This window comes from Erpetoichthys calabaricus, chromosome 4 (genome assembly GCF_900747795.2).
Source record: "Erpetoichthys calabaricus chromosome 4, fErpCal1.3, whole genome shotgun sequence".
Classification (NCBI taxonomy): domain Eukaryota; kingdom Metazoa; phylum Chordata; class Cladistia; order Polypteriformes; family Polypteridae; genus Erpetoichthys; species Erpetoichthys calabaricus.
Genome location: NC_041397.2, coordinates 216,553,837 through 216,568,445, shown reverse-complemented (window position 1 = coordinate 216,568,445; position 14,609 = coordinate 216,553,837). Strand labels below are relative to the sequence as shown.

At 35.5% G+C, this 14,609-nt stretch overlaps 1 protein-coding gene across 1 annotated transcript in view; it reads left to right on the top strand.

Annotated features, from left to right (window-relative positions):
• The window catches only part of polq (polymerase (DNA directed), theta), a 97,371-nt gene extending 82,762 nt beyond the window's left edge, over positions 1-14,609 (top strand). Inside the window, exons 29-32 of the mRNA XM_051926451.1 lie at positions 5,334-5,458; positions 10,278-10,434; positions 10,689-10,799; positions 13,886-14,609. Coding sequence (XP_051782411.1) covers positions 5,334-5,458; positions 10,278-10,434; positions 10,689-10,799; positions 13,886-13,995 — 503 coding nt within the window. The 3' untranslated portion in view covers positions 13,996-14,609. The remainder of the gene's footprint in view (positions 1-5,333; positions 5,459-10,277; positions 10,435-10,688; positions 10,800-13,885) is intronic.

Here is a 14,609-nt window from a genome sequence, read left to right as displayed (position 1 = left end):
ATCATATGAAATCAGCATCAGCAACCCAGCACCCCCCCCCCCCCCCCCCCCCAGTGAGTTGTACAGCATGTGAATAAAAATCTCAATTTTGTAGTTCATCCTGCATGTTGAGACATCACAAAATGCAACAGAGGCTGTTTTTGTTTATTTTAATATATTAATGAATTCTTTTTGGACCATTCTTCATAGAGAAAAAATAGTTTTTATCATTTTAAATATTCCAGTATTCCCATTGAATAACAGAGGATGAAATAGGGTTTTTCAAAATGAGTAAGATAGATGACGACCAAGCAATGTAATGTATAATATTACAATAAATTACCCTTTAAAGAGAGTTGTCCCATCATCTGATGTTACTCTGAGTAATACTGTTAGGCAATGTGGAGTAATTGTCTCTTTGTCAGGTAATTTTGAATTTACACAGATATTTTCCCTAATATGTTTTCATCTTATAGGATTCACAAAACATACAGTATGCCCTAATAAGATAGGCACTTAGTAACATTGTTCACAAACACATGCAATGTACAATTATTCACTGAATTACACAGTGCTTTACACACATTGATGAAGAGTGTGTCTTATCTGTGGTTTATTTCCTTTAATTTATTGAAGTTCTACTTAAAAGGTCCCAATTCCAATGTTGTTTTAGATAACCTAGGAAAGCACTGAGAAAAACTTGGCAGTTTTGAATTTGCTGCCTACAACTTCAATATATCTGGATAATACTGTATAGTTTAAACCGTGGATAATGGGCAGGATTCTTTTAATACAGTTTTTAATTTGAAGCATAACTTTTCAGTGGATGCCAAAAATTGTGATAATGGAGGACCCTAAAGTTCCAGATTCCAAGTAACTTCCATGAGCTAAACACTATTTAGGTTAAGCATGACAAGAGTAAATGATTTTGGTGCAAGGAATCTATTGAAAACAGCATTTTGCCTTTATAGCGTTTTGCTACCATATTTTCAATGAGTGTTCCACCATCAGATTGTAGGTAAATTGGTTGATAATGTTTAGATGCAGTGAGCATAGAATAATGTATATAATCAGGAGTTTGAAAATAATTTTTTTCTTATGGCTAGTCAAGCAGGCACACTTGAAGTATTTTCTGCTTCCTTCCACCATATTAAAGCTCATACTTTCTATATAATCCCCATAATCTCTGGCCCCTTGCCAGGGATTCATAAGAAAGTGCAAAAAGCACTATTGATAATTGACTGCTCTGTCTAGTTCTGCCTTCTAGAGTAAAGTAGTCTGCATATATATTGATTATATGAATAGATGCTTCCACAATTGAGTATAGTAATTAAATCTACAATTGTGTTCCAAATGACATCATTATTTTATTAGTATCCTTTTATCCATGTTAACAAGTAGAATAGCAAGACTTAAGAATTAGTTGTTCTTTTTGTGTTGTGGTCAAAAAACTGAATGTTTGTAATGACAAGTTTTCTGGTAGAAGACCGCATTTAGAGATCTTTGAAATTGCTTAGAGATCTGATTCCTATCTAGTTTATAATTTATTTTTACATTGTGACAAGAACGACACTTAGATATAATAAAGGTTTAGGGCAGCCACCTGTATAATGTCCTTTGGCTGCAAAAAGGTATTTTAAAAGTTAGAGAGTTGTTCACTCGACTGAGTTCCAAACAGAACTGTTGAAGAAAGACAAAATGGAGACTTTAAAGGCCAGTGTAGGATTTGAAGTCGACAGAGGCGGAACCAGAAGTGACATTATCAGAGGTGCTGGAACCGGAAGTGACATTATCAGGGGTGCCTGAACCCTCTGGGATTTCCCGAGAATGATCTGCAAGGGATCGAGAGAGACAGTTAGTGCACCCCACCACCCCCTGGTCGGACGTGGAATTGCCATTATTCAAGCTCTTTAGTTGACTCCTACTCGCACGTGTGTGACCACATGCAACATTTGAAATGATTTGTCTCCATAAACTTGCTTCAAGTGTTTCCCAGAATCTTCCTACATATATCTCTGGAAATAAGATACATTAATATCTATGAAAATCTCCGGTTGTGTGGAAATCTATATAATAAAATATTCAATGCAAATAATATCCCATTAGTACTCATTGTACTGTAAAAGAAACAAAAGACTACAAGTTGTACTGTATAAAAATAAATCGTATAGTAAAATTACAATCAGACATTTTAAATTTGCTAAGGTTTCACAACAGGAAGACATACATATTTATTTTTCATTGTTTTAATGTGAATCTCTCTGGAGTTTCAGTGTTCCCAGTACTACTAAACATGTGATTAGAGGAAGCGCTGGATGCCTAAATGCACATGAATTTTTAAAATTATTTTTGACAGCTTGGTGGGTATATTTTTGTTTTTTTGCCTTTCACCAAAGAAGAATGCCTTCTTTTTGTTTTCAGCCTCCTTCTGTAAAATATTTCACATTTTTTACTTATACACACTGTCAGTGGCAATGCAGTTGAAGTTTGAGATACTTTTCAGATGCTCACCAAGAGACTTCTTTTTGGTAGAAGTGTTGATTCAGTTGTTGTGTCTTCATAATTTTCATTTAACCTGAAATAATATCCATCTTCATTCAGGGTTGCTAGCGTACTAGCATCATCTTTTTTCCAAGTCTGTTGTGCCAAGAATGCTGCAACTGTAACCAATTACAAATAATTTCAAATGTGTACTCTAAAGAACGTTATGCAGAGATATATTGAATTTTTTTTTTTTTTTGCACTTTGAAAACCTTGCAGAGGACTGGCACAGTTTTGCTGGTCCTGGTTGGTCTGTCTAAGTGGCATCATTACACTTGTATTCTTTAAACCCCTTCCTAATTTTCAAATGAACATTTTAATTCCTGCTGCTTGATTACATTTTACCAATTCAGGGTACTTTGATTCATGTTTTAAAATTTTGCCATCCAACACTAAAAACAATAAATACATACCTCCAGTAAGTTGGTAGGGGTGTGTCACCAGAGTAAGCTGATTAATCAACTACTGGTACAGGCCTAGCTATTGTATGGTGCAAAAAAATAAAACGCATTTTATTCCTCATTCCATTTCTACAAACAGCTTTTCAAAAAGAGACTTTTTTTACAAAAAAATAAATACGTTCAACCAAACTTTACTGAATATTAAATATTATGTCTATTATGTATTTTCTAAATTCAAGAGACACACATTTTATGTTCTTTTGTTTTCTGTGAAGCATGAACCATCAACATCCAGTTCCTGCTGCTCATCAATGTTAGCTAATTGACAGAATTCTAGTAAATTCACTTAAGCTTTATGGAAGTGCTTTGTTTTTTTGTGGCATGTCTCTTTACATACATAACTATCTTCATTTAAAATATTAATTGGACTTAGCAAACTCAGTAAAATAATAAATAAAGAGGTCTGTGCAAAAAAAAAAAAAAAAAAATCTAAATAAAATTATAGCTCTGGTGCATGCTTCCTTCAAAAGAGTATCGTGAATTGCACTGTCATCATTTATCAGGTTTGAGCATACTTGCCCGTGGTGGCAAGACATACCAGTAGTTATTTCCCTGTACAATTATTAGAATTAGAGGTTTCTTGATATGAAATTTGATCCATTTCACTGAGAATATTCTAGCAATGTGTCTCCAGCAGGGGGTGCTTACTGCATGGAATTGTGTTCTTCATTGATGCAGAACAAACTCAAACCTTATACACATTACTTTAGTAACAATGGCAGAAATAATCGGATGGGAGAAATATGGTACAAAAAGATGCATATATATATATATATATATATATATATATATATATATATATATATATATATATATATATATATATATATGTAAATTTTACTTTAAAATGTAGCTTCCACCAGCAAATCACAATGTAGCAGAAACATGTATACATATATATTTGGCCGGAGAGAAACCAATGGAACATACAGTTATCATCAACTTCTTTAGTTGGTATTGCTGACAACTATATGTGACCAATCTGGCAGGGTGGTGGCAGCATTTGGACAGCTTCTACCTTCTTGATGGATCCTTGCCATTATAAGTGCTCACATATCTGTCTGTGGAGAGATTGTCAACCTTGTCGAGAAGTTTACTTACCTCTGCAGCGACATTCATGTCTCTGGTGACTCTTCTTATGAAGTCATTAGACAGATTGGGAGAGCATGGGGGTCATGAGATCTCTGGAAAGAGGTGTGTAGTGCTCCTGATATCTCTGCAGAAGGATGAAGGTCCAAGTCTTTAGAGTCCTGGTGCTTCCTATTTGCTCTATGGTTGTGAGACATGGACTCTATTTACTGATGTAAGGCAAAGACTGGACTCCTTTGGTACTGTGTCTCTTTGAAGAATCCTTGGGTACTGCTGAATTGACTTTGTGTCAAATGAGGGTTTCCTTATAGAGTCCCAAATGAGGTACAGTACCTGCATTGTGAGGGAGTGTCAGTTACAGCACTATGGCCATGTGGTGTGATTCCCTAAGGGTGACCCAGTTAACAGGATCCTTATTGCTGAGGACCTGAGCAGCTGGACCAGGCCAAGGGGACACCCACATAATACCTGGCTGCAGCATATAGATGGTCATTTCCGGAGGGTGGGATTGGACTCCATGTCTGCCTGTTTCGTTGTGGGGTGGGCACAGCAATGCACTGTACCAGTGCATACTTCCCAACCTTTTTTGACCTGATCTGAATATTATCTTAATTTTATATTATGAAAATATATACTGTACATACTAGACAAATTATGCCCATGAAATAAACTTTTTTCCTCTGCCATAGAAGAGAGAGAGAGAAAGAAAAAGAAAACTGTTATCATAGGCCATTTTACATGTACAGCAGGTCTAAATTACTGATGGTCTTATCAAATGTAATATCTTAAATCAATCTGATGCTTTAATAGCGCCATAAGGTCCAAAGTAGAGCCTGCTTGGATGATAACACATTGTAGATAAGCACATGGTAGCAATAGTACACACCAATTCATCCGTCCACAGAAGCTTAAAGGACCAAATAATCTTGCCTCAGTTATGAAGATACTTATCTTATGTTCTGTTTCAACACGTTTCTTTTGTTGAGCACAATGTGCGTTATTCCTGCTTTAAAGGCAAAAAACAAGATTATTTAGATCCACTTTAATGTTTCTACACTTTGATCTACTTGGATTGTGTTTATGTACTTTTAAAGCAGATACTTTATTACATAGAAGAAAACTTTAAAAAAATTATTTGGATAAGAAAGTACTCTTTTAACATAATTTTTGTTATTTATTAAAGGAAAATTTTGTTGACCCCTTTGCTACATGTATAACTTAACATAAATTGGTTCAACCTAATGTAATCATTGTTTCTTATAGGAATACATAAATTCTTGAAGGAAACCGTAAAGAACTGTGTCAAAAATGGGTATGTTCAGACTATTCTTGGGAGGAAACGGTTTTTGCCAGCTATCAAGGATCCAAATATCTATGTAAAAGCTCATGTAAGTTTTGTTTTTTTTCACTGTAGCACAGAATGGCTAAAAAATATATTTTCAAGTGTGTTTAATTAAAAGCATTTTAACTATAAATACAGATCTTTTAAAATACTTATTTGTTACTAATACCTAATTTAAATGAAATAGTCTTGGTATATAGTCTTGGTTCACTGAGCTCACTCTCAACATGGTGAATATTTGTGTAGATATAGAACTGTGGTTTAGATTGTTTCACTAGAAGAAAATAACAGTGTTGTAGTAAAGTTTTATTCAGTCTTTTTTCTTTCTGTGTGACACTACATCATTGCTTGTTGTCTTCCATTTTGTTGTACAAGCAGGCATCTGTGGACGTGATGAGTTTCCCATAATATTAATAAAATTTGAAAGAATGAAAATTAGCCAAATGTACACGTCTATTTTTCCATAATAATGCTATTTTGTCAAAAATCAGTTGCAGATCCTAAGCACCATGGGGCAAGTCCAGAAGGAGTAACAACACCATGTAGGGAGATCATGGGCATTTTGCTTAAAGCTATTCCTCATTTTTGTATTATCTGGTCTATTGTGAATTAATTAGGCACCAATACCAGGTTACTCTGTTTTATGTACTGCTGCTGCTGTAAGGTACACCCAATATCTATAACAAACTCTTTTCATGATGCAAAAATAGTATTGATTTAAACAAGATTTGTGTTAGAATTGTAATTGATTGTGTTTTTGCAGAAACAGTACATTTCACTTTTGCCATTTGTCAACCCCAGAATATTTCCAGAAAAGCCCTGTACTGACAAATGTATACACCCTTCAAAGCAGTCAGTGATTGGCAGTTGTTGAGCTGAATTCATGTATAAAATCAGATCAAGATTTTAAAGCATTTGCAAGCCTAATTTACTATAGCCAAGATGTGTTGTACCTATAGCAGGTTGTCATTTCTCCCCTAGAAATTTAAAGCTCTTCACAATATCTCTTCATTGCTGGTAATATACCTATGATGGTGTTATCATCAGCAAATTTAATGGAGTAGTAGCTATGTTTGGTCTCGCACTCATAGGTGTGAAAAGAAGTACAGAAAGGGGCACAATCCCCTGTGGAGTGCTTACTTTGAGGATCAGTGTGAAGCCCATAATATTGCTAGTCACTTGCATGGGGACCATATTCCATAGGAAGAGTGAAGGATGAATAAAGTGGTGACACAGCTATAAAATTCATTAATCCATCTGGGATATAAAACAAGAATGAGTACTTTAGTGTTTAGTGCATATATCTGACAGATTGCGAGGATGTTTTCAACCAGTAACAGCATTTAGTAAAAAGTTACATGACATTATGTAATGTATTCATTCTTTCCATTTAGGCAATATGTAGTAGTGTTTAGAGTGTGTTACAGTAATCCCTCACTTATCGCGGGAGATAGGTTCCAAGGCCGACCGCGATAACTGAATTTCCGCGAAGTAGGGACACTATATTTATTTAATTATTTAACGTGTATTTGGACGTTTTTAAACCCTCCCTGTATTGTTTACAACCCACCATTTACTCTATTAAAAACAGGGACAACTGCTAAGCAATATGAAATCGGTAGATAAGTTTACACTTACTGTATAGCGAAGTACACGTAGCAGCTTGTAGGCGGTCATGACGTCGTCGACCTTGTTGCAAAGATTCCTAAAGCAGATTCCATCCAGACTACTGCCTTATCACGTCCACTTGCAACTCATTTTGCACCCTGGTTAAAGGACACTGCGGCCGTTGATCTTATATGCTTTTCCTCCTGTTTAAATAAAAAGAATCGATGTCCTGCAGCGGTGTAGCTGTTCCCTTCCTTCAACATATCCAAAACTTTTACCTTTTCTGCAATCATTTGCATCTTCTGTTGGTGCTTGGACACGGCCCCTGAAGCATTAGCACGTTAATGATGAATGAGTGAGATGAGACTTCCTGGTTAATGCAACACTCCGTCACTGAGCCAATCAGCAGCACACAGGAACTTAACTGCGTGCTCTGATTGGGTAGCTTCTCAGCCATCCGCCAATAGCATCTCTTGTATGAAATCAACTGGGCAAACCAACTGAGGAAGCAAGTAAAAAGACCCATTGTCCACAGAAACCCGCGAAGCAGCGAAAAATCCGCGTTATGTATTTAGATATGCTTACATATAAAATCCGCGAAGTCGTGAATCCGCGAAAAGTGAACCGCGAAGTAGCGAGGGATTACTGTATTGTCATTCAGTCAATAACAAATTATTATATAAACTAGTCATTTAGCCCGTTACAATAACGGGCGCTAGAACAGTAGTGCATAAACATTAGCAGGAACAGTCTATATTAAATGGCAAGGGACTTTGACCTCATTCTTTTTGTTGGTCGTATTTTTCTTTCTTTCAGCCTTTCTTTTGTTGATGTTTACTTGCTGAGCTGACCGTTTTTTGTGGGCTGCCGCCGTGTATTGTGTGTCTTTAATTTTCTGTGACAGTAATACTGTCTTGTACGTCCGCTGGCTTGTACGTCTGTAATACAGTGATCCCTCGCTATATCACGCTTCGACTTTCGCGGCTTCACTCTATCGCGATTTTTTCTCATACACGCTTACGTCACTACGCATGCGCTTTCTGAGAACTTTTATCTAAGCCCCACGATGGCTCCTAAATGTGCTGCTTTTTCTAAGCCTTCTGACAATGAAACTAAGCACCGGAGGAAGATGCTTACCATCCAGGAGAAGGTGAAACTCTTGGATATGATCAAAGATGGCAATACCCTACATATGAAAAGACAACGCCAGCAACTGCCTATCAAGATGTTCTTCAGCCGCGCACCCAGACACCCACTGCCTACTCCTAGTATTCCTTCAGCGGAAGAAGACAACGACACACCTGCTGAAGATACTGCACCACCTTGTCACGCTTGGGTCGCTGATTTGCACAGAGACACAGGAGGTTGTAGAAAAAAAAAGAACTTTATTCAAAGCACTGCAAACAAACATTTGTCTCTTTTCAAAAGTTTAAACGTGCTCCATGACAAGTCAGAGATGACAGTTCCGCCAGGAGCAGAGAATGTCTGAGAGAGAGAGAAACAAAACAACCAATTCCAAAGCTGAGAGGCGCTGCACAATACTTTTAAGTAAGCGGAGTACCGCGTGAGAGGTTTATCGCGCGTTATAGCGCAAGTAAGAAGGGTAAGGAGCAATGTGAAGGTAGACTGTCAGCTGTTTCAGGGGTTTTCCCAGGGGCGTCTGTTTCCTCTGAGGGTGCGATCAGCGCTCCAGCTTACAACCTGAAGACTCTCCTACTGAGCTCGTGCCATCATAGGTTAGTGGTTGTGTGTAAGAACTGTGTGTGTGTGTGTGTGTGTGTGTGTGTGTGTGTGTAATTAAATGTACAGAACAATAATAATAATAATTTATTTGTAACGTCTAATATGTCTTATTTTCTCTTATTTTGTCTAATATATTGGGTAATACGAGTGTAATGGTGACTAAAGGGTGTTATTTCATGTCTAGAGGGCTCTAATAATGTTAAAAAACGTATTTAGGTCATAAACAGGTTTTCTATACTCTAACTGCGAAAATATTCGATTTATAAATAAAGAATCCTACTTCGCGAAAATTCATTTACTGCGGTAGAGTCTGGAATGGATTAACCGTGATAAACGAGGGTTCACTGTATACCTTTAATTTTCTCTGGCGGTAATACAGGCGTGCGCGTCGGTAATATGCCATTAATCTCCTCTGACAGTAATACTGGCTTGTATGTGGCTGTAATATGCGTCACTGTATTGTGTACCTTTAATTTCCTCTCGCAGTAATACTGGTTTGTATTTCCGTAAAACGCCTCTAACTTTCTCTGACAGTAATATTGCGCATCGCACCGTGCCCCGCGCATGCGCACTTCACCAGAAGACACACACACACACGGACGCCTGGACGCACAAAGGGATTTTATTAAAGATGATATACTTTACAGCTAAGTATTCTTATTTACATACACACAAAATGTCAAAATCAGGTTGACACTCTTAGATTTCTCAGAATTTTCATTGCTGTTTTCTTGCTTATTGCAAACATTGCTACAGAATATCCACACTGGAAGCTCTTGGAGATTCTTTGGAGAACTTTTAGCCACAGACTTATTCTACCACAGAATGCTGAAAAGTGCTTGTACTGCTGTCAGGCAATTCAGTACTTCCTTAAGAATACACATATCCATAATTACAAAGTGGAGATTCTTCAATACCAACCCCACACCAGGCAATTTCTAAGACAGTTAATGTTGATGGATATTATGAAGAAAGGACTATGTTCAGGGGGAAAAAAGGTTAAAAATCCCTGCATGGCAAGTAAAATTGTGATCTTCAAGGAGAACTAATCCGCCTCAATCAATTTACTGTAAAAGATGAGTGCATTCGTACTTTTTTTTTTTTTTAATTTAAAGACTGTCACTGCTGAGTGCTTAAGCTTAAGTACACCTAAAGAATATTTTGTCTTATTAAAGCTGGATTTAATTGATTAAGTCATTAAAGAGGAAACAAGCAGCCAGGATGATCCCTTTTCTTTGAGTTTGGTAACACCCAGAGTACATTATAAGCTACTAGGAAATACCAATTTCAATTTTAATCTTATACTTGTAAAAGATAATGACATCATTTGATGTAGCTATTATGTATACAATTCAAACATAATAATTTTTAACAATAATTAACTAGAATGCTTTTGTTTATATATATATATATATATATATATATATATATATATATATATATATATATATAATATACAGTATATTGTTTATATTATATAATTTTTTTTTATTTTTTTTTAATTTTTTTTTTAGGCCGAGCGTCAAGCCGTAAACACCACAGTTCAAGGCTCTGCTGCAGATATTGTGAAAACTGCTACTGTGAACATTCAGAGATCCTTGGAAGAAGTGTTTACTACCTCAGCAAAATCACACAGACATATTAAAGGCCTGATGAGCCAAGACTTGGGAGGTAAATGAATGCTCATATTTTTTATGCAGCAATGTTTTAACGTATGCATGTAATTTTCTGAAAACAAAATACATTTTCATAAATTATTATATTTTAAGTTGACATGAAGATAAGATTGTTCAGCATATATAAAATATCCTTATGCTGCTTTGTTATAAATGCACAAAGAGAGAACATAGTTTCATTCTGAAGAATTAGTTTAAATACAGCTTTTAAAAATATCAATCACATACTATTTGTATGTTTGCTTCCAGAAAGAAGACTGCATCGAATACTGGGACGACCTCACAAAGGTGCCTATTTCATTCTACAGCTGCATGATGAACTCATCTATGAAGTTGTAGAAGAAGATGTTATTCAGGTAGGTAGGAAGGTAGGTCGGCAGATTACAAATTGTGTATTTTTCAGTCATTACTGGATATGTAAGAAACCATCTTTGGAAGAAGAGAAAGAACTAAGCATTAAGTACTAAGCACTAAGTATTAAAACATCCATTTTAAAATGATACAGTATTTACAAATGCATAAATATAACAGATTTTGTTATACATACAGTTTGTGATAAAGCATGATGGTAATTTGCAATGTAGACAAGTAATTTTGACTATGTGTCCTCATTGAAGGGATTATTATGTACATTTGCATATGGTGCACTTCTAAACATTGTCAGTAGCCCAGTTAATTGGATTTGCACTCTGCTGGATTCTGTGAACACTAAGACCCCAGTTTATCCCAATATTTGCTATTTTGTAAGGCAGCATACTACAGTATACAGTATGTGACATACATTTAAAATAGTCTGTAGTATTTATTTGTAGTGTCAATGTATTGTATACACAAAACAAAAAGAAATAATGATTGTGAAGTCTAAAAAATACCAAAATAAATATAGGAATTTTAGATCTCTCAAGTTCCCAGACTAGTGTTAAAAAGGTTTCTTACATGTCTGTTAGTTAGTTCTTTGCTGCTACTTGTAAATCTCTGTGTAATGACTTTTTATATAGGGTCTTCTATAATTTGAATTACAGTACACAATGTTCATCAGTGTATTACTTCAGTTTAATGGGACCAGTTCAGAAGAGGTTTTTATGTACAGGTTTTTGTACTTTCTGTTTATTGCATTAATGTTGTAAGTATGTATAAGTGCTCTCATCCTAAACTTGGTAAAAAGCGCTGTAAAAGATTAAAGTGAATTGAATTGTGCGATTAAAGTGATTAAACCGAATTACCTAAATAACTGCATAGTGTTTCCCAATTGGGCTAATGCATCAGATGTACTAAGTATTATGAAAGTTTCTATATACATCAGTAACTGGTAATGTTAATGGTTTAATGTATTGTTAAATCATACACCTCACAGATGTCTTTGAATTATTATATTTATTCTTTTAAATTATGGACATTATGGTGGCTCTGAGGCTAGGGATCTGCGCCGGCAATCGGAAGGTTGCCAGTTCAAATCCTGTAAATGCCAGAATTGACTCTACTCCATTGGGCCCTTAAGCAAGGCCCTTAACCTGCAATTGCTTCATCCTGGGTATGGTGTTAATCTGCAGCCAGCCCTGCAAACAGGTCCTCCAACTTCAGGGAATTTTTGGGGGTTGGTGGCAGGATTGGCACTCCATCCACCGTTAAAAATCCCACACTGTTCCAGTGTGGTGCTGAGGTGTCACACACTGCGCTCTGGTTCCAATCCAGGTGGTTCGTTGTGTGGTGGGTGTGGCAACGCGCTATCAGCGCATGCTCCCATCCTCTCTCTCTCTCTCTCTCTCTCTCTTTTAAATTGTTCCAACCAGCTATGTCTAAATGTGTCATTGCCTGCCATTTTTTTCTGTCTCAGTAGCTGTTAATTTTTTGTTTCTTCACAAGATTTGAATGTTTCTTTTGTCTTGGAATGCTGTACATGAGGGAACTGTGTGTGAATGAAACAGGTTATATTCAGAAATATAGAAAATCTGTCCTTACATTTTCTGTGGTGGGTTGGTGCCTTGCCCGGGATATGTTCCTGCCTTGTGCCCAGTGCGGGCTGGGATTGGCTCCAGCAGACCCCCGTGACCGTGTGTTAGGATATAGTGGGTTGGATAATGGATGGATGGCCTTACATTTTTCTATTGATTTACTGAACTCTTTTAATCCAGTTCAAAGACTTGGGAGCTATGGGTTTTCTCAGCTTCACAGGTTTTGAAATATATGCAATGGACAGACTTTATAGATCAAAATTAGATTTCATGGATATGGGCCATTTTGTAAGTGTGCCACCCTTTAATTAATTTATTAAACAGTTCAGTTATTTGTATTAATTTATAAATCGCAAAAGAAAATTAGGCCATGACTTTGTACATTCAACTGAAAAAGTATGAAAACATATTATTAATAGGGCATTTGGGGAAACCTTCTTATGAAATATCACTAAAATAATGCTATATTATAATTATGATTAAACAGTATTATTTAAAGTAACTAAACCTCAGGGTAGTCACAATGGCTGCTGGTATTCATTCCAACTAAATTCTTATTTTCTTACAAAAAATAAATGTTTATGAAACCATTTTTAAATTTTGCAGCACTGATATGGAATGTATTTTTCAATTGTATATAACAGAAATTTACCACCTCTTCTGTGGTAAAATAGTGATGTAATGGTTACCTGTTGCTGTGTCTCAGCTCTAGATAGTTGGGTTTGAATCCCAGGACAGTCCCTTTCATTGCGGAATTTGTACATTCTCCTCTTCCTTGAGAGAATTTTTCAAGGCGCTCTATTTTCTCCTCTCTATGTAAAGACAATCATTCTTGTTTAACTGGTGACTGTCAATGTCAAATGTGCCCTGTGATAGAAGTATGAACCATTCAGGCCCCGCACCTTGTGACTGATTCTGATGAAATGAGCATCAGCACCCTACACCTTCAAACTAGAATAATCACTTTCAGTAAATAAATGGATTTATACAATTTGTAGTGTTCTTGTTGTGAAGATCTGTTCTTTTAATTTGAGTACATAAATTCCAGGTATGCAATTTCTGACAGACTTTAATAGAAATGAAGATACTTCCACCTGAGGAATAAAAAAACTATTCTCATATTTCTCTTTTCTGCCATGCTAGACTTTTCAGAAATATCCTATGCAAAATTTAGGAAATAAATTATACTCAGCTGGCCTCAAGACCTTGAATTATTAGCAACCGGAAGATTTAGCATCATTTTTTAAATAAAATATAAATATGTTCAAGTATACATTGCAGTAACACAGCATGACTGTGGAAATGAGTATGGTTGGATTATAAAGTCATGCTGACAAATTGGCTCCTAGCACAATGAATCTCAGAACAGAAAATCAATATTATAAAAACAATGTTTGAAATTTGTTACCAAGTATAATTAATTAAATGTATTATCATTAAAAATGCATATAATAATATTGACACACTTGTTTTGTTTTTCTCTGCAATAGGTAGCACAAATTGTGAAGAAAGAAATGGAAACTGCAGCAAAACTTTATGTAAAACTCAAAGTAAAGGTCAAGGTTGGTCCAAGTTGGGGAAACCTTCAGGACTTGGATGTCTAGGCCAGTTTTCTCAGCAGCATATGTAGAAGGAGCCCCTTCATGTATTAAGTACACCAAAAAAGTCAGAAGCAGTGCTAAAGAAAAATATATTTTCAAAACTAAGTCATACATTTGCACTTTAGTATGTAGAAATTCTATACTGTGAAAGTGAAACCTGAAATTTTTGCACTTTAAAATTTTTAACATTAATATATGAAATATTATACAATTTTCATGTTTTTAATTTATTTGACTTTAGGATATGTTAAATAACTCATCTGTGGCAGTTTAAGTGGTTATCAGTGGAATTGAAACATTTGCTAAAATGTTAAATGAATGTATCAAATCTTAATATGTACTTAAATGACTGAAAATATTTTCAATATAATTTAAAAATGGAAAATTAACTTGAATATTCAAGTTAATAGTATTTGATGTATGGATATTGATATACTAATTTGTATGTATAGATATACTAACTTGAGTAGTTCCTAATATGAACTTGAATGGAAACGTTTTAATACAATTTAGAAATGGAAAATTAGCTTGAATGTATTGCAGAAAAAAATGAAATATGTAATACTTTTCATCTTGCATTGTTGTATATTTCTGATTTTTAATACACAAAATAAACT